Source organism: Dendrobates tinctorius, unplaced genomic scaffold (assembly GCF_039654945.1).
Source record: "Dendrobates tinctorius isolate UK_male_01 unplaced genomic scaffold, ASM3965494v1 ptg000032l, whole genome shotgun sequence".
Taxonomy (NCBI): domain Eukaryota; kingdom Metazoa; phylum Chordata; class Amphibia; order Anura; family Dendrobatidae; genus Dendrobates; species Dendrobates tinctorius.
Window position 1 is genome coordinate 6,341,018 of NW_027361700.1, and position 20,706 is coordinate 6,361,723.

A 20,706-nucleotide genomic window follows, 5' to 3' on the forward strand; every position below is an offset into this window, starting at 1 on the left:
GGAATCACATGCAAAGCAAAGAGTCCTGGTGGGCTTTAGTGAAACTCCAAAGGGATACAGAATCCTGCACCCAGAGACCAACACAGTAACAATCAGCAAAGATGTAGTGATTGATGAAAACTCTGTATCGCTCAAATTCCATGACGTTACACCAGTTATTCAACCTAAGAAGCGAGAACAAGAATCTCAATCATCAAACCCCGACACCGAAAAGGAAAACACCGAAGTGTGGATAAGCTCTGAAGCAACCAAGGAAGACACAGAAGAACCAAATCAACTTCCAGTTAGGAGATCAGAAAGGCCAAACAAAGGTATCCCAGCTAGACAACTTTCTTATATGGTCAGAACACTTCCTGAACAAGAGCCAAAGTCATGGCAAGAGATGCAAAAACTGCCTGTCGATGAGAAGCAGAAGAGGATAAATGCTGCTAATGAAGAGATGGAGTCCCTTCACCAACTCCAGACATGGGAGCTTACTGAGCTCCCACAATGAAAAGGAGCTATCGGATGTAAGTGGGTCTTCAAAAACAAATATGACTCAGAAGGTAAAGTTCACTGGTGTAAGGCAAGATTGGTCGTGTGAGCAGTTTGCGGGATGCAGCAAAGGACAGGAGACAGATCAAGGGTTAATGGTTTTACTTAACACAGGGATACTCCATGCAGGGAGGAAAACAGTTAAACGGGGGGGTGTTTGAAAAACAATTTGAATGCGGGAAAAGAGTATGCAAAGTCCGACTGCTTAAAAGTATTGTGGAGAAATGGGGAACAAGCGTGAGTTCCTACTGTAATGGAAAACTTGTAGGTGAGCTGTCCGGCTACCTAGTATCATATATTAATTATGAGGCATGGGAGGTCAGTGGTGATGGGCGTCAGGCTGGACGCGGTTTCACTCTGTGACGAGACAAGCGGCGGAAACCGCGTCCAGCCTGACGCCCATCACCACTGACCTCCCATGCCTCATAAGGACCTGCTATAGTACCACACGGCAAGTAATATAATTACAGAGAAACTGGTAGCAAGCCTTCTTTTCAACGTAACAGGTTCTTCCTACAACTATTCTGAATTAATATACGATACTAGGGAGTCGGACAGCTCACCTACAAGTTCTCCATTACAGTAGGAACTCACGCTTGTTCCCCATTTCTCCACAATACTTTTAAGCAGTCGGACTGATGAAGGCCATGTAGGCCAAAACGTTTTGCAGACTGCATCATAAAATTTTCTTCTATGGACCCTTAAGTTGAGTGCAAAGTTACTTTTCACTATTGGTTCAGAACACTCTGTCACAGCCACCGTCCAGGGCTCCCCTTGTTTCACCACCAACTGAACGGCCTCTGGCGGTATCAGCTCTTCCGGCATTCCCACGATGTGGGCTACTTCATTCTTGAGTGAAAGCATGAGGTCATCTTCCCCGAGGTTAACACAGCGCACTGGTACACTACCGTCGTGGAAGACAGCTAACGTTTGTGCAACGAGGAGCCCTAGAGGTAGTTGCTCCATGAACGCCGATTCTATCTGGACTTCGACTCCTTCGAGAGGGGTACAAGCTCGGATAGATAGAGTGAGTACAGTCTGACTCGGTGGTAAGACGAGGTTGACAGCGGCTGGAACAACCACCTTGCCCAGTGTTCTCCCTTCACTCGATGTCTCTTGGGCCTGGGCCGCCCGTATCAACTGTTGGAAAACTTTTCTCTGGGGGGGTGTGAGGGCTCCATCGATTCAGAAATACATCTGATGACTCACTGACCAGAATGTTCCCAAGTTCTTTCAATACATTTATTCCTTGAGTCACAGTCGGGCCATTGCCAATGTCCCCAGCAGTCAACACTACTCCCTACCTACCCACATTTTTGCCGCACACAGTAATCTGCATCCAGACCACCCCTGCGACTGGGATGGGCAACTGGTTGGCCGCCGTCAATTTTATCACTGGGCCCCATTCAGGCCATATCATCTAGGGGAAATGACATCTGAAATAAGTCTCAGGCATAGTAGTTACTTGAGAGCCGGTATCAACTAAACGGCGGACAGCCCGACCATCCATTTTGACCGAAATGAGAGGACTCAGGGAAACCAAACTTGGGGGACTTCTCTCTTTCCTTCTTAGCTGCTCCGACTCCGGGCGGTGTCCCCCAGCCATGGAGCCCTCTAGTTTAATGGACGGTGGTGGAGGGGTCTTCCCCAATGTGCGGATCCTTGGGTGTAATGTCCAGTGCACCCGTAGTTGAAACAGACCTGCTGCCCTTCTGTTCGAGGCAGCCCCATTTCCTGGCGAAAGTCAGGACCAGTTTGGCCTCCAGAGGGACTTGGGGGTATGGAAGGTTTCTTCTTCAAATCGGTCCATTCCTCTCTCATGTCCTGGATTTCCTTCTGGAGCTCTCTCACTCAACTTGGTTCAACTGCCAGCGATGCGGATACCTCCTCGCTGGGTCTGTCACTCTCTGCTCTTGCTCGCATGCGTGCGCTTTGGCCTCAATCTCCAAAAAAGTAATGCGCGGATTGACCCGCAAGTGCTCTCACAAGGCCTGCTTAAGCAACGCATCTCTAAAGCCGGCCACTAGATGATCTGTCTGGGCTATGTCAGAGGGTCCTATGCCTATGCCATCTCACTTAGAAATTGCAGCGTGGATGTCCTGCAACGCGTTCATGTATTGAGTCAAGGGCTCCCACTCCCTTTGGACACAGCTAAACAGGCGTATGCGCAATTCTCCAACATCTGTGGGATCTACATGCATCTCCTCTAATATTTGTTTCACCTTGTCGAAGGTATCTCGCGCTTGATGAGGCCGGAACATGACTGAGCTTCACGCCTCTCCGTCCAGGGCCATCATGGCAATCTCTGCCTCCATCACAGGAGTCATAGGATGCATCCTCAAAATACCCCTGACTTGCTCAGTCCAGTCCTACAGCAGAGCATTGCTCCCTGCTCCCTGTAATCTTTGGGAGGTGGGAGGTTGCTCAACATTGCCCCGAGCGGCATATTGGCTCTTGGGGCACCCCCGGCCGCTTGGTATGTCTCTTCTGTACCTGTAGACTGCATCCTGCCAACTACGCCAAGTGTGGGCAGATTGTGGGATGTAGCAAAGGACAATAGACAGAGCAAGGGTTAATGGTTTTACTGAACACAGGGATACTCCATGCAGAGAGGAAAACAGTTAAACGGGGGGGGGGGGGTGAAAGGCAATTTCAATGCGGGAAAAGAATATGCAAAGCCAATGAAGAACAACAAAGGACATTGTGATAGTAGTTCTGGCTGAAACCACTTAGCCTGTCAGTCGCCTCGCAGGCTGTAGAAGTTTAAGGGCAGGCGATGACGCCAACGACGGCTGGTGCCGTGCTTGTCTGATGTGAGCTAGAGGGTAACGATGATCCGTCTTCTGGCAGCAGAGGTCGGTGTCCAGTAACTTCCCCTGGACCTCTTGTCCATTTGCTCATGTGGCTGAGAGGGAGCAAGCTGCAGCTCTGTCTGAGCCCAACGTATCCCGGCAGATATACACCAGGGAGTCAGGGCGCAGATAACGGTCCTGCACCTGGTCTCTCTTTGGCGGCACGCACGCGTTACTTGCAGACCTGGAGCACTGGGTACCTGGGTTTGTGGTGGCCAATGAACACGCCGTACATCTCTCCTCATGGCCTCAGCTGTTGGGGAAGCTCGGGCCTGCGCCGCAAAAAAGCTCGAGGGACAGAGCACCCACTTTTCCTCGCTGTGCGCTGTCTCTTCCCACCAAGTCTGACGACTTCCGCGTGCGCTCAGGCTGCAAAACTCTAGCCACACTCCTTCCTCCTGGATACCAAGATCGGTCCGGTCCCTTAGACATTCCCCCTGGACAACAGAGGTGACAGCCCTGACAGTTCACGACTCGGCACAGAACAGGTACCCGCGGTCCAGCTCTTCTTCTTACAGTCGCAAAAGGGTACTCATAAAAGTATGGTGAAGATTATGAATCTACATTTTCTCCAGTTGCTAAGCAAACCACATTCAGAACTTTAATGTCCGTAGCTGTAGTTCAACAGATGACAGAGAGACATTAAAATCAAAACAGCCTTTCTACATGGTGACATTGAGGAAGAGTTGTACATGAGCCAACCAAAGGGATATATTAAAAAGGGTGAAGAGCACCTTGTTTGTAAAATGAAAAAATCTCTCTATGGACTTAAGCAGTCAGCAAGAGCTTGGAACTCAAAAAATGAACAAAGTTTTGAAGAATGAAGGATTTAAAAGATCTCAAGCTGATGGTATGAAAAAGCCATTATCGAGAGCTCAGTTTGGGGACTTCAGAACTGCAATGGAACTAACAGGATAAGTAGTTGTTGAATGGGGGTGTTGGAATATGTTTGGTGCAACAACTCCATTCCTGTCTATGAGTGTTTAGTTGCTAGATTTGTATGTTGTTTATAAAGTTAAAAATAAAAAAAAAACTCCCAGAGGCTCACACAGGGAGAGCACGTGACTGTATTTCCTGTTTTTCCTGTGTCTGTGTGTGTGTGTGTATATATATATATATATATATATATCTTTATATTTAATGTCCAATGTTATGTACCCTTCCCTTTAACTTTATTTGCATTTATTGTACATGCCATGTAAATGTCTATTTATTGTATCTGTTATAAGTAGTGTTGAGCATTCTGATACTGCAAATATCGGGTATTGGCCGATATTCGCGGTATCGGAATTCCGATACTGAGTTCCGATACTTTTTGCATATCGAATACCGGAATCGGAAGTTCCCATAATGCTATGAGCCAGTTTGATTTGATTCCGCCAATGAGGAATCCTAAGAAGTGTGGGCACATCCTGTTAGGCATGTAGGCATGTTAACTAATGGCATGGCTGTGATTGGCTGCGAGCAGACCACCCAGCTGCTCCTCCCCCAGACACATGCTGAACAGTGATCTATGGAAAGTGAAACTAGTGAGGGAGGAGGAAACGACAAGTTCTCATTTTAATGCCAGAACACCCCCCCCTGGACGTTTATCTTAGAAGCAAGAGATGATATCTTGGCTCCCCATTGCCCAGAGACTCCAGTACAAAACCCTAACCATGACGTACAAAGCCTTCCACAACCTGTCTCCTCCATACATCTGTGACCTTGTCTCCCCGTACTTTCCTGCACGCAACCTCCGATCCTCACAAGATCTCCTTCTCTACTCCCCTCTTATCTCCTCTTCCCACAATCGCATACAAGATTTCTCTCGTGCATCACCCCTACTCTGGAACTCTCTACCACAACTTATCAGACTCTCACCTACCATCGAAACCTTCAAAAAGAGCCTGAAGACCCACCTCTTCTGACAAGCCTATAACTTGCAGTAACCACCGATCGACCAAACCGCTGCATGACCAGCTCTACCCTCGCCTACTGTATTTTCACCCACCCCTTGTAGATTGTGAGCCTCCGCGGGCAGGGTCCTCTCTCCTCCTGTACCAGTTATGACTTGTATTGTTTAACATTATTGTACTTGTTTTTATGTATACCCCTCCTTACATGTAAAGCACCATGGAATAAATGGCGCTATAACAATAAATAATAATAATAATAATAAACCGTGCAGACTAGCCACAGAAGGTAAATTACTTATTGTCAGCATTCTGCAGCCTAGATATGCACTGAGATTATGTGAAAAGCCCGGACAACCTGTTCTGCTATGTATTTCCGCCAAGTTGGATCACCCGCCAGAGCTGGTGGGGTACTCGGTACCGGGCCCGTTGGTTTCAATGGGAGATGTCACGGTAGCTGTGACCCGGTCCATGGCTCTGGGCGTCCATTGTAAAAGGGAAATGTTGAACGTGTGGATGATGATTAAAGTTTATGCATGAATGATTCGTGACGCCACCTGTGGTGTTCGGCAATGAAGATGTTAAGCCGATGCTGCAGACAGATCCTCTGGGAAAGATGGTGTGGTGCAGCAATGATGTTGTGGCCCTCCACAGGTAGGGCTGTAGTCCCAGGTCAGTGTAGATGGAGAGGTAGTGAAGAGACGTAGATGGTGCAGTGCCAGGCACAGAGATGTAGCAGTGCTGAGTGTGTTGGAGCAGGAATAACTGGAGGCCACCAGGGCATGTAGTTCCAAAGCTTTACTCACAGTCTGTTGTGCATACAGGTGCCCTCATCCGTGCCGTGTCCTCCGGGTCAGGGGCTCAGTCAACCTCCAAGCTAGATGAAGCACTCCGTTCCAACACTCCACCAACATGTGCCTTTTCTGAACGTCTCCCTCTATACACAACCCCTTTAACATAGTCAATATCTTTGTAACTCCGAACGTCTTAAAAAAAAAAATTAATTCCTGCTATTCCATTTGATTGGGCTAAACCTCTATGCCTTTAATGTCTCCTCCACCTCCCCCAATACATTCTACATTATTCTTAGTTGTTTTCCTTCATGTAGAATTAACCTACAAGGAAAAAAAATTTTAATTCCGATATTTCTGTCCCATTGACTTGCATTGGTTTCCGGTATCGGAATCGGCGATATCCGATACTTTTTGGGTATCGGTTCGATCCAATCCGATCCGATATTTCCCGATATCGGAAGGTATTGCTCAACACTAGTTATAAGTATTTAACACTGTTATATAGATAGGGTAAGTGTAGTGCCCTAGTTTGCCCACTAAAGTGGGTTAGAGATGCTCAGCTTGTAAATAGTTAAAGTAGGAGGGTCTAACAGCTGTTAAGTCAAAGAGCATCTGGAATTTGAATCAGTTGGGCGGGAGCATCCTGACAGGGCTGTTGGCTCAGTAACGTTAAAGTTAAAAGCCCAGTCATACAGAATTCGGGCCAGTATCTCATCGGGGAGTAACACCAGGAGAAGTGCTGACAGTGCAGAATTAGTGGGTCTGCAGTTGCCTGAAGAAGACTAAGCAGAATGTGGCGGCTTATTTCATCTGTGGATATTCTTGAGACCGGGGATAAACGGTTAAGATGGTCTCCTGCTGGAGTAAGACTGAGCAGAGTTGATGCTGAAAGACCGGAGAGCACGGTCCGTCCCGGAAGCGAGCTTAGTGGGAGAGAGGGAAAGACAGGGACAGAGGAGAAAATGTCCATTGCGAACCCTAATGCTGATGCTGGAGTGAATATGTATGCGCTGTGTAAAGGAAACAGTAAAGTTGATTGTTCAAGTATTGAACAGGACTGTGACTCTGTTTGTTCCACATCGTCTGTGGAGAATGTGCATCACGTAACACAAAGCCCTGAGGAGGGGCTGGAGAAAGTGACAGGTGACAGGTATGCTGACAGAAAACTGTCAGGTCTATGTGAGGGGAGGCCAGGACTCCGTTGCCCCGGAGTCCTCGGCCACGACTACGGTCGTGGATGAACCTTACATGTGTTAGAGAGAAGCCGACCTGTTGTACATGCTGCACAGATAGAGACAAAGAAATGATTCATTCCTGATCTATTAAGCTTATCATATATTGTACCTGTTTGTTCCTGAATAAAGAAGCTCTGTTGTCACACGCTTGGAGAATATCCTTTATAATCCGCTGCCAACACCTGTTCTAGTAGAATTTTCTGTCTGGTTGATGCTCACTATGCAGTGATGGTGAGCATCATTGCAACGATTGTCTTGCACAATGACCCAAACACTTTAAAAATATCTTATCAATATTATATCACCCCTACTACCCCTACTGCCCCCACCCCACCCAAAAAAAGTGCTAGAAAATATTACTGCCACACACAGTAATAGTGATCTTCTCAGTTCCCCAAATGCTAGCAGTGCCCTCTTTGTGCTCCTACACAGCTATAATGCTCATTGTGTGTCTTCTAAACAGTGACAATGTTCCCTGCATGCCCCGTAAAAAGTAATAGTCTCCCCACTGAACTCTGTAGGAAACAATACAACATTAGATGCACAAATTAATAATGCTTCTTCTCTGCCAGACGGTAATAACTCCCCCAGTGTGTTCCCTTGAAGTGTATAATGCCCTGAGTGCCACCTGAAATGAATAATGCCTCAATGAAAGTAAAAATGCCCCTTAAGTGTCCTCTTGTGGTAAGAATTCTAACTGTGCACCCTGTTATAATAATGCCTCTTTAAAAAGTAACAATACCCCTTAAATGCCTTTTTAAAAAGTGACATCTTGTGTGCCCCTTTAAAAAGAAAAAATGTCCTCTTAAAAACACTAATATGCCTGAGTGCCCCCTTAAATAGTAATAATGCCTTCAGCCCCCTGAGTGATCCCTTAAAAAAAAACAAACAAACAATAATGACCCCTTAATGCTCCTTTTCAAAAGTAATAGTTCCCAAAATAATGTCAACACTGTGACCCACTCAAAAATAAAGCGTAAACTCACCTAATCCTGATCCCATTAGCATCCTTGTCATCTTCTTTACATATAATGAGTTGGAAAAGGTGGCGCAATGCAGCAATCGGTTGCCAATGCTTTGTGGCGTTGGGTGCAGCTTTTTGTATGGTCTTGTGGACATCAGTAGCTCCCGTAAAAATGTTCCTGACAAGTTCCTTACAAAACCTTTGTGCTTTATTATGAATTGTGACTACAGTCTAAATAAACTTAACCCAGTAGGTTTTATCTGCAGTCCTGTGTAAAATCAGACACAATATACGGTATATAATATCAGGATGAGAGAGCCAAGATCTAAAAAAAACTCTGAAACCTTTGTAAATGTTAAGTAACATATGTAATAAAAGGGTTAGTCCAACAGCCAAAGTCATTTTCCTCCTAAATCCTTATCTATTTAGCGCCATAATCTTAACTATTTTCTAATATACTTGCATAAAAAATTCCTTATCCTTCCCTATCTACATTAACTTCTTTTATTTTTTTTCCACTTCCTTTTTAATGTCGCTTCTTTTGAGAATCCCAGTGCATGATGAGATACTCAAATTAAGTGTCAACAGGGGACAGAGGATGGCAGTCAATACCACAACCCCTGCCTGTCCCTGAAATGAAGGGTCTTCATTGACACTCGTTTCAGGTGCTGGGCTAGTCCCTGTCACTATGCAATGTGCACAGTGACAGTGCGTTCTCTGTTGTTGGCTCAGATCAGCAGTAATGAGCCAGGATCAGAGCGCAGTGTCAGAATGCTCAAGCAAGTGATGTCAATGGTCTCTGAATGCTGGGTATTCTGACACTGCACTCTGATGTTGGTTACTGCTGGTTACTTCATGCTGTCGATGTACACCGCACAGTGCACAGCACTCAGGGATTAGCCCAGACTCTGAAACGAACGTCACTGATGATGCTTTGTTTCAGGGAGTGGGCAGAGGCTGTACATAAGGCCGGGATCACACACACGAGAAACACGGCCGAGTCTCTCATGTTAATACCCAGGACTGCCGCCAGCACCCAGGAGCGGAACGTGCGGCCGCATAACAATACATGGAGCTGCACGCTCCGCTTCCAAGTGCCGGCGGCAATGTCGGGTATTAACATGCGAGACTCGGTCGTATTCCTTGCATGTGTGATCCCGGCCTTAACCACAGCCTCAGCCCCCTGATGACACTTCGTTTGAGTGTCCCAGGATGCACTGGGAGTCTCAAACAAAGCATCAGAAAAAAAGTGAAAAGCATTTAGATAGTGTTAGGGAAGAATAGGGAATTTTAATGCAAGTATATTAGAAATGTCTTAGATTATGGCACTAAATAGGGATTTAGGAGGAAAAATGACTTTGGCCTTCAGGCCACCCCTTTAACTTAAATTTGGCACCAATACCTGGATCTGATCGGTGTTGGATCAAATTTTATGAATAATCAGTTCTAGAAAAAACGTATTAGATTTTATTATTTTGAAGGTTTTTTTACCCTTAGAACTGAGTGCTTGGAAAATAAACAAGAGCACATGAGGCCCTAGCTATACTCTTTGTGCCGCCATATGATGCCTCTGTAGCAATGATTCTAGTAAGGAAAACCTTCACAATATCAGGGCACTGTGTGTAGTTAGATGGATATGGAAGTACCGTAGAGCCCAAAACACTTCTATGGGAGCTATGTTCTGGCTGTGCATAGATTTTCTACAACCCAGGAACAAATCTTTTGTAAATCCAAGGGTTCCTTTATATTCCAAGATTAGCATGAATAAGTACACCTAGGAATTCTCATTTCACGATAATCGTGCAGTCTATACAAGCTGCCAATCGCCCACGAACTAGCAAAATGCTTGTTCGTTTGGTGAAATGATATTTTGAGCTGCACAAAAATTATCATTCTCGGCAGCACATTGTGCTGTTGAGAAAAATGACAGCGTATGAGCACTAAATGATTTACAGTTCTCAACAATGAAATTTTAACACCAAGAAAAAAAAAGTTGTAGAGTTCTGGAAATCACAGGATGGATAGACATGATATGCAAATGATGAAAAAATGGTAATAACATTTTCAAAACAGCTCGATTTATTCAGTATTGAGATTGAAGGCCAACTGCAAAAACACACAACACACGCTTACTTATAAAGATGCATTGATGAGGGAAAGTCACATTCGTCCAACTCTCGGGATTATAGAGTGTCATAATGTAGGTAGCTGGACCCCTCTAGTCTTCATTCCAGGTGCTCTAACAGCTCAGCGTTTTATTAATTTGGCCATGGAACCAGTGATACTGCCATTTCTACAAAGTGTCCCAGCAGTCGTTTTACAAAATGACAACGCCAGACCTCATGTTGCTCGTGCTACTGTGAGCAGCCTGAGTGGTCTAAACATAGTATCATGGCCTGCAGCGTCTCCAGACTTGTCTAACATTGAGTACAATGGGGACGTCACTGGCCTTGGTCTGCAATTACACAGGGAGCTGCCAGCAGCGGATCTTGATGATTTGTTTGCCCAAGTGCATTTAGAGTGGCAGAACATAACCTCACTGATAGTAACCAAGGCGTGTTAGTGTATTTGTGAGCATTGTTAAGGCTTTTAAACGACCACCGATCAGCAAACAACACGGTCGATTAGTGCCGTGGAGTGCCGCCGGTCGATTCGTGTAAACCGCCTACTACTTCCACTCATAAATGTTTTCATAGACTGATTTCATAATGAACTGAGACTTCCACATTGACAGAGACAATTATCCGACCTCTGTTGTGACCTGAATTTTACCTGTTCAATAACTCTCTCTTTCTTCTGTTCCCAGAACTTCTTAGATAACAAGCCTTCCCTCCCCGAATACAAAGTAGCATCTGTCCAGAAGCCTCGCTTCATCCTTCTTCATTACAGCATCTTCAAAGCCCTCTGGGACTGGCTTATACTTCTAGCCACCTTTTACGTGGCTGTCACCGTCCCTTACAATGTCTGCTTCACAGGCCACGATGACAGTGTGTCTGCCGCCCGGAGCACTATTGTCAGCGACATTGCGGTGGAAATGTTATTTATTTTAGGTAAGTGTATGGGACCGCACGGGCGCCCTGCCAGGGATACCTGAGTAGCGGGTAAATGTATATGTACGGGCACAATATAACACAATCCTAGAAAAGAGGGCAGAAAGGAGCTTATAATGAAGTGTTGCACGGTATGTGTTATACCACTTCATTATACCAAGGTCACTTACATAGAGCATGGAACAAATGCCTGGATTTGTAGTCCATGGTGTTAATGGCCAATTTACCATGATGTCTTTGCAAGGGATGGGCAGTAAATGTGCATGGAAATCATTGATGCCTGGGTGCTACAGTATTTTTAAGATATATGGACACCTCTAGGGGTATTTTTTTAAATAAATGCATGCATTTCGGGCTAAAAATCATTTTTGAAATTGGGTTTAATTAAAAATGTTGCCTGTTTGCTGCACTAGATGAATTCTCTAACATGTTCCAGAGCAGTCGCTGGCCAGTCTGCTGTAGTGTGCAACTTGTGTTGAAGTCCTTGGCAAGCATGTCACGTGTGATTTGCCGTGAGAAAAATATGGCAGCATGCTGTGATTTCACTCCAAAATCAGATGGGTGTGAGAGTAAAGTGTGGCAGAGCGGTAGTCGTGAGTCGTGACCGAGCTTCTGTCTTGTTTCACTCAGGCACTTTACAGAAAAGTGGTGTCCAAGTCCCAGTAATTATTTTATCTGTCTTTATCTTAGCTCTTCTGTCCTGATATATGACTACAGACCACATCAAAGTTGCACTGAACTTTGTGGTCAAAAATCAGCTGAGAAGAGTTTAGAAATAGTCATGTAGAAGAGTTACAAACTCTCCAATCAGAACAAGCTCACTGATGGATCCTCAGTTAACTCATTCTGCAGATGGTGTGCATATCTTTTAAATAAATGACAGACTACATGTGCTCCTATCATAATCTACAGTGCATTAGGATGAGTAGTGAAGGCTCTTCTGGGAGGCCTTTTGAAGGTCTCATTCCCTAGCGAGAAGCACAGCCAGTCCACATAGTTTTATATTATATTTCACTTCCAAGGACATATATTCAAGATCTGCTTTCTCATCTCCAAGACATTGCAACGCTGAATGGCAAAGATTAGGCAAAATATGGAAACAAATCTAATCAAGAACTTACTTATCTCAGACACAAAGTAATTATCTTCCAATTATAAGGACATAGAGAAGGACTAGATTATGCCGTAGTCATTTATGTTCTGTAAAATCATCAGCCAATCTGTAGGTGTAATACACCCAAAAAAGGTAATATGGATAATTACTGGCGCAACATTAGTTATGCTGTTTAATTAAAGTTTGACATAAAATTCAGATATCTGTCAGCCAAGCACTAGGTCTGTCTCCGAAATCCCCCTTGCACATGCACGCTTGACTATACAAGTGTCCAAAAGTAGAGCCATAACTAGACTTTTTTAAAGAGGCCAAAGAATCAGCTACCAAAACCAACCTCCCCCTAAATGATGTGGCCAAGGATCTAAATACCATGGCCTAGGATCTAAATACCATGGTCAAGGATCTAAATACCATGGCCAAGGATCTGAATACCACGGCCAAGGACCTAAATACCATGGACCAGGATCTAAATACCATGGCCCAGGGTCTAAATACCATGGCCAAGGATCTAAATAACATGGCCAAAGATCTAAATACCGTGGCCAAGGATCTAAATAACATGGCCCAGGATCTAAATACCATGGCCAAGGATCTAAATAGCATGGCCCAGGATCTAAATACTATGGCTCAGGATGTAAATATCATGGTCAAGGATCTAAATATCATGGACCATGATCTAATTCCATGGCCCAGGATCTACAGTGGGTTTTTGCTGGAAGGTGAACCTTCGGCCAAGTCTGAGGTCCATAGCACTCTGGAAGAGGTTTTCATCCAGGATATCTCTGCACTTGGCCGCATTCATGTTTCCTTCAATTGCAACCACTTGTGCTGTCTCTGCAGCTGAAAAAGCACCCCCATAGCATGATGCTGCCACCACCATGTTTCACTGTTGGGATTGTATTAGGCAGGTGATGAGTAGTGCCTGGTTTTCGCTACACATACTACTTAGAATTATCACCAAAAAGTTCTATCTTTGTCTCATCAGACCAGAGAATCTTATTTCTCATAGTCTGGGAGTTCTTCATGTGTTTTTTAGCAAACTCTGTGTGGGCTTTTATATGTCTTGCACTGAGTAGAGGCTTTTATCGGGCCACTCTGCCATAAAGGCCTGACTGGTGACTTTGTGGAACTTTCCCCCATCTCCGTACTGCATCTCTGGAGCTCAGCCACAGTTATCTTGGAGTTCTTCTTTAACTCTCTCACCAAGGCTCTTCTCCCACGATTTTTCAGTTTGGCTGGACAGCCAGGTCTAGGAAGACTTCTGGTGGTCCCAAAGCTTCTTCCATTTAAGGATTATGGAGGCCACTGTGCTCTTAGGAACCTTTAGTACAGCAGAAATTCTTTTGTAACCTTGGCCAGATGTGTGCCTTGCCACAATTCTGTCTCTGAGCTCCTTGGCCAGTTCCTTTGACCTCATGATTCTCATTTGGTCTGACATGCACTGTGAGCTGTGAGGTGTTATATAGACAGGTGTGTGCCTTTCCAAATCAAGTCCTATCAGTTTAATTAAATCTAGCTGTACTCCAATGAAGTAGTAGAACCATCTCAAGGAGGATCATAAGAAACTGGACAGCAAGCGACTTAAATATGAGTGTCTGGGCAAAGGGTCTGAATACTTTTGACCATGTGAGATTTCAGTTTTTCTTTTTTAATGAATTTGGAAAAATTTCTACATTTCTGGGTTTTTTTCAGTGAAGATGGGGTGCAGATTGTACATTAATGAGAAAAAAAAATAATTTTTTTGAATTTACCAAATGGCTGCAATGAAACAAAGAATGAAAAATTTAAAGGGGTCTGAATACTTTCCATACCCACTGTATGTCACTTATCCTGGGCCCTATCCTGGTAATATGTGCCTTATCCTGGTATATGTCTCTTTATCCTGGAACCCCATTCTGGTATATGTACCTACTTCTGCCCTTGTTCTTCAATGTAAAGAAAAAAATTTCAATTATACTCACATTCCCTCCGCTCCCTGCTGCGCCGCATCCTCTTCTGAAGCTGGTAGCTGACTTCAGCGTGCAAGCGACAGGAGGGTATGACGTCACTGCCATGTATCCAAAGGCACGTGCATGCTGACGTCAGCTGCTGGCCTCTGCTTAGCCGGCAGCGTGCATTGCCATGCATGGACCCGATGGGATCTGTGTGCTGCTGTACACTTAACTGAATGTGTGTCCGAAGACACACATCCAGTTGTTCTTTCTGTTGATGTCGGCGAACCGCTCACCTGCACAGGCCCAGTCGCTGTTGTGGCCTGTGCGACCGTGATTGTTACACCCCTTTCCATCATTAAGACTGGCTCACGAAATGCCAGTCGTATTGAATGGGGCCTGTGAGTATAAAATAGTCCCAGTAACCAGTGTGAAATTGTTAAGATTTCTAATTTTGTCTTTTCATCCAAATTGTTATTTGAAAATAAAAATTACCAAAAATTTGTAACAAACACGTTTAACACAAACACCTACTTGAAAATTAGGGAAATTGATGACAAAAATTCCTTTAAACATGTTTAAGAAAAAATTCACCCTACTGGTGATTATCAGCGGATTTTGTCAGGGGATTGGCAGCCTGTTTACAATGGCCGATTATTGGGAAACGGTTGTTGATGATAATGATGCTGTGTACATGCACCTACATATACATCTACCATAATTTCTGTGCATGATGCCTTGCCAACAATTCTGTGGTTCTCTGCAATATCCTGTTCACATATTGTATGTAACACCATACTTCCAAACTTTTGAAGAACAGAAAGAGGGAGATATCATGTGGTGTGCGTAGCGTGTGCGGCAAATTTTGGCCACAGACGGACCAACAGTTAAAGGGAGGTTTATTTACAGGGTAAAACACTGGAAGAATTAAAGCGTAAATATGAATATAATGAAAACGAGTTAAGCAAACAGCCAAAAAGCATGAACAGTATTGAACAGTAATAAGGGTAATTTTCCTATGGAGGAACTTATCAGTCTGCAGGGGTCTTCATTGAAGGGGTCACTCTTCTCCAACATTGGCGCCGAATCACCAGCAGCGCTTGTAGTCTACTCTGTATCCTGGGCCTTTAACAACTTCTGCCTGGGTATGAGGCGTTACTGCAGGAGCCAGAGGGGAATGAGACACACGATATCCCCTATGTTCCTGGTCCTTCTTTCCAACTCCGCAGCGGTGCTTTACCACCATAATCAGGGGCTCTGCATTAACCCAAAGGTCACCGGAAGGTCACAGGTCACAGCTCTGTCACTGGGCGCAGTCTCTTTACAAGGAAAAGTCTCAGCACAGAACACAGGCTCTTTGCAGGAAAAAGTCTTAGCACAGAGCGCAGTCTCTTTGCAGGGAAGCATCTTGTCACAGAACACAGTCTCTTTGCAGGGAAGCGTCTTAACACAGAACACAGTCTCTCTGCAGGGAAGCGTCTTATCACAGGGGTGAGTGCGCAACCTTCCTGACACTGCAGTAGCCAGCTTCACGTACTCACGGTCTGCAGTCTTTGTCCGAGGTCTCTCTGAATCTGGCGGTTGTACTGGAGAGCTCTCCCTCTTCCGGTCTGTGTCAGCGTCCTCCCCTGTCTGATGTCTGTGCCCCTCTGAGGAAAACACGCACTGTTTTCCCGCTCTCAGCTCTCCTCCCTTCCTGTTCCTGGCTGCTGAACAGGCTTCTTTTGTGTCCCCCGGGGAACCTGCTGCCCTGCTCAATGGATCCGGGCATGGAGCCGAGGAGGCAACTCTCCCTCGGCTCTTCCTGTACTTTACCCCCTTACAAAGACAAGAGAGAACAAAAAGCAACAGAACCGCACAGTTCAGCAGCATCTTTAGACCACAGGGGGCGCAGTTCTCATGAAATCACATCCACAATGCTTGGTCAGTTAAACACAGCAGCAGAATTTCTATACAAAAAAGCAGCAGAAAACACACTTTTATGCCACATGTGAACAAGGTCTACATTGTTAAGCAAATGTGATTCCATGAATTCTCTGCCCTTGGTGCATCTAAAGACGCTGCTGAACTCTGCAATTATGGTGCATTTTTTCACTACAGGTTTATTAAATTTTTTATGGGTTTAATGGAAAAATATAAATCATGCCATTTTCTCACGTCATTAGCCAATTCCCATAAGAAATCTTATCGCTGTGTTGTGCGGGTCGTTACAATGACAGGGTTACAAAATATGAATGTGTTATTTGCTGATTTGCTATGTTTATTATTTTTAAAAACTACTAAAACTGACAATATTGTTTTCATTTTCAAGTGTTTGTTAATTATCATTTTTAGTAGTTTTATAGGATGAAAAAAATCTCTCTATTCTCCCTTTACGCAGAATAAAAATACATAGAAATCCACTGCTGTGCACAATGTATCTTTATATCTCAGTAAAATTTGGCTATGTGGAGTTAGAGCCTGCAGTACAGATCAAGTTCACAAAATTCTCCCTATTACATCATCAGAGCTTGTTGTTTAGTAGCTTAGGCTCCTACCTGTAATGTTGATTTTGTGGGTTCAAGACCTGGGCATAAAAATGGAGAAAATGACATTTTTGTGATTGCTGCTTAATATTTTTACTACTTTTATGCAAACAAAAAAAATCTTTTTCTTCACCTCAGTTTACATGGACCATAGAAATACATTGTCATATATGCAATGCATCTCCATGGACATGTATAATCTGCTCATGGGTTTACTGCCTGCAATAGAGGTGAAGATTACCAAATTCTCCTGTCTACATCGTTATACGCTGTGGCTCATTGGTAGAGCTGCAGCTTGAACGTGTGAGTTCACGTCTTGGTGAGACCTGATCACAGGAGAAGAAGCAGTGAATAAATAATTTAGTTTATTCACTGGGCAGAGAGAAGCAGCCCTGCACCCAAAGGAGGAGGAGCTACAGAGTGATGAAGCGCTCAGAGAGAGGTGAGTATCAGAGGGCGGGACTTCTGATACTGACGTGACGGGACAGTCCCGCTGAATCCAGGAGGCTTGAGAGCTACAGTGGGGAAAAAAAGTATTTAGTCAGTCAGCAACAGTGCAAGTTCCACCACTTAAAAAGATGAGAGTAATCTGTAATTTACATCATAGGTAGACCTCAACTATGGGAGACAAACTGAGAAAAAAAATCCAGAAAATCACATTGTCTGTTTTTTTTTTCATTTTATATGCATATTATGGTGGAAAATAAGTATTTGGTCAGAAACAAAATTTCATCTCAATACTTTGTGATATATCCTTTGTTGGCAATGACAGAGGTCAAACGTTTTCTGTAAGTCTTCACAAGGTTGCCACACACTGTTGTTGGTATGTTGGCCCATTCCTCCATGCAGATCTCCTCTAGAGCAGTGATGTTTTTGGCTTTTCGCTCGGCAACACGGACTTTCAACTCCCTCCAAAGGTTTTCTATAGGGTTGAGATCTGGAGACTGGCTAGGCCACTCCAGGACCTTGAAATGCTTCTTACGAAGCCACTCCTTCGTTGCCCTGGCGGTGTGCTTTGGATCATTGTCATGTTGAAAGACCCAGCCACGTTTCATCTTCAATGCCCTTGCTGATGGAAGGAGGTTTGCACTCAAAATCTCACAATACATGGCCCCATTCATTCTTTCATGTACCCGGATCAGTCGTCCTGGCCCCTTTGCAGAGAAACAGCCCCAAAGCATGATGTTTCCACCACCATGCTTTACAGTAGGTATGGTGTTTGATGGATGCAACTCAGTATTCTTTTTCCTCCAAACACGACAAGTTATGTTTCTACCAAACAGTTCCAGTTTGGTTTCATCAGACCATAGGACATTCTCCCAAAACTCCTCTAGATCATCCAAATGCTCTCTAGCAAACTTCAGATGGGCCCGGACATGTACAGGCTTAAGCAGTGGGACACGTCTGGCACTGCAGGATCTGAGTCCATGGTGGCGTAGTGTGTTACTTATGGTAGGCCTTGTTACATTGGTCCCAGCTCTCTGCAGTTCATTCACTAGGTCCCCCCGCGTGGTTCTGGGATTTTTGCTCACCGTTCTTGTGATCATTCTGACCCCACGGGGTGGGATTTTGCGTGGAGCACCAGATCGAGGGAGATTATCTGTGGTCTTGTATGTCTTCCATTTTCTAATTATTGCTCCCACAGTTGATTTCTTCACTCCAAGCTGGTTGGCTATTGCAGATTCAGTCTTCCCAGCCTGGTGCAGGGCTACAATTTTGTTTCTGGTGTCCTTTGACAGCTCTTTGGTCTTCACCATAGTGGAGTTTGGAATCAGACTGTTTGAGGGTGTGCACAGGTGTCTTTTTATACTGATAACAAGTTTAAACAGGTGCCATTACTACAGGTAATGAGTGGAGGAAAGAGGAGACTCTTAAAGAAGAAGTTACAGGTCTGTGAGAGCCAGAAATCTTGATTGCTTGTTTCTGACCAAATACTTATTTTCCACCATAATATGCAAATAAAATGAAAAAAAACCAGACAATGTGATTTTCTGGATTTTTTTTTCTCAGTTTGTCTCCCATAGTTGAGGTCTACCTATGATGTAAATTACAGACGCCTCTCATCTTTTTAAGTGGTGGAACTTGCACTATTGCTGACTGACTAAATACTTTTTTTCCCCACTGTATGTCTAACTCGTCATGAAGGAGACATGATGTGACAGGGAACCCCAACATCCCCTCAGCAAAAGCCGCTTCAATATGATTTATGATGCTAGATTCCACCACATAGTGTCTAATGCATAATTATGTTATGTGCAAGATATTAATGAGTGAAAAAACATTTGGTCCAAACTGTTCTGTTCAATCCTTCTCTCCCAGATATCATTTTAAATTTCCGGACAACTTACGTCAGTCACTCTGGACAAGTTGTGTATGAGCCGCGTTCAATCTGTATCCACTACCTTGCCACATGGTTCTTTGTGGATCTCATTGCTGCTTTGCCCTTTGATCTTCTCTATGCATTCAATGTCACAGTGGTAAGAAAAAATGTCTCTTCATTAATTGATTAATGTATTTCATGCAGATGTCTTGGAGGTAGCTAAAATCTTAAAGGTAACCTTTCACCAGTTTTGGCTGATAAGAGATGCGGCCATCACCTTTCAGGACTGATATACAGCATTCTATAATGTTATATATCTGCCCCCAACCCAACCTGTAAGAGAAGAAAAATAACTTTTATTATACTCACCTGCGGGGTGGTCCGGTCCGAGGGTTGTCGCTGGTCCTGGTCTGGCACCTCCCATCTTCTTGTGATGCCCACCTCCTTCTTGCTTTGTGTGGATGATGCATCTCTGCATCATCCACACAGGCATCATGCTCCTGCGCAGGCGTATTGCAGTGCACAGGTGTTGGGGCTCTTTCAACAAGTGTGAAAAATGCTGGTCTTTATGAATCGGGGTCTGAGTCTTTTTGCTGAGTTTTTGAGGCTGAAATTGAAAAGAAACTCCAACTTTTTGAAGAAAATTTGGATAGTTTCTGCTCCAAAACCTTCAAAATAGCAACAGTCTAGGTACATTGTACAAAGTAAAGGACTTGGGGGATTTTGTAGGAATATAGCCAGGTGTATGAGTAACCAATTGTACCAAACAGGTGATAATGTTCATCATTTTGGTATTTATATATCAATAAATAAAATCAGACATGTAACGCTGAGATATTAACAGACCTGTGTCTGATACCTTTCTCCTTTTTATAAATTGTAAGACATCTCTGGTCCATCTTCTGAAAACCATCCGGTTGCTGAGACTCCTGAGGTTGCTGCAGAAGCTGGATCGATATTCTCAGTACAGTGCAATGGTGTTGACTCTTCTTATGTCTATGTTTGCACTGCTGGCTCACTGGATGGCCTGTGTTTGGTACGTGATTGGCCGCAAAGAAATGGAGAGCAATGACCCTGTCACTTGGGACATTGGTAAGAATAACCACTACTACGGTGAATTCCCATTATAAATGGTGGTTCCTTTTCTTCCTATGACATGTACAGTAGATATTTTGTCATTATCTGTCATTATCCTTGGTAGAGTTATATAGATTCATGTACTGGGCATGCCAAACTACATTGTGTATGGAAATGCATAAAGTATTGAATACAGATGTGTTCACATGCAGGATGGCTCCATGAATTGGGCAAGCGGCTTGAAGTACCCTACATAAATAATTCAATTGGGGGACCCTCTGTTCGTAGTGCTTATATAGCATCCCTCTACTTTACACTCAGCAGCTTGACCAGTGTGGGTTTTGGCAATGTTTGCGCTAATACCGACGCTGAGAAGATCTTCTCCATCTGCACGATGTTGATAGGAGGTGAGTGT

At 44.2% G+C, this 20,706-nt stretch overlaps 1 protein-coding gene across 1 annotated transcript in view; it reads left to right on the forward strand.

Moving 5' to 3' along the window:
• The window catches only part of KCNH4 (potassium voltage-gated channel subfamily H member 4), a 54,410-nt gene that overhangs the window by 18,441 nt on the left and 15,263 nt on the right, over window positions 1–20,706 (forward strand). The window contains exons 5-8 of the mRNA XM_073572276.1: window positions 11,081–11,324; window positions 19,214–19,368; window positions 20,099–20,306; window positions 20,504–20,698. Of these exons, the coding sequence (XP_073428377.1) occupies window positions 11,081–11,324; window positions 19,214–19,368; window positions 20,099–20,306; window positions 20,504–20,698 (802 nt within the window). The remainder of the gene's footprint in view (window positions 1–11,080; window positions 11,325–19,213; window positions 19,369–20,098; window positions 20,307–20,503; window positions 20,699–20,706) is intronic.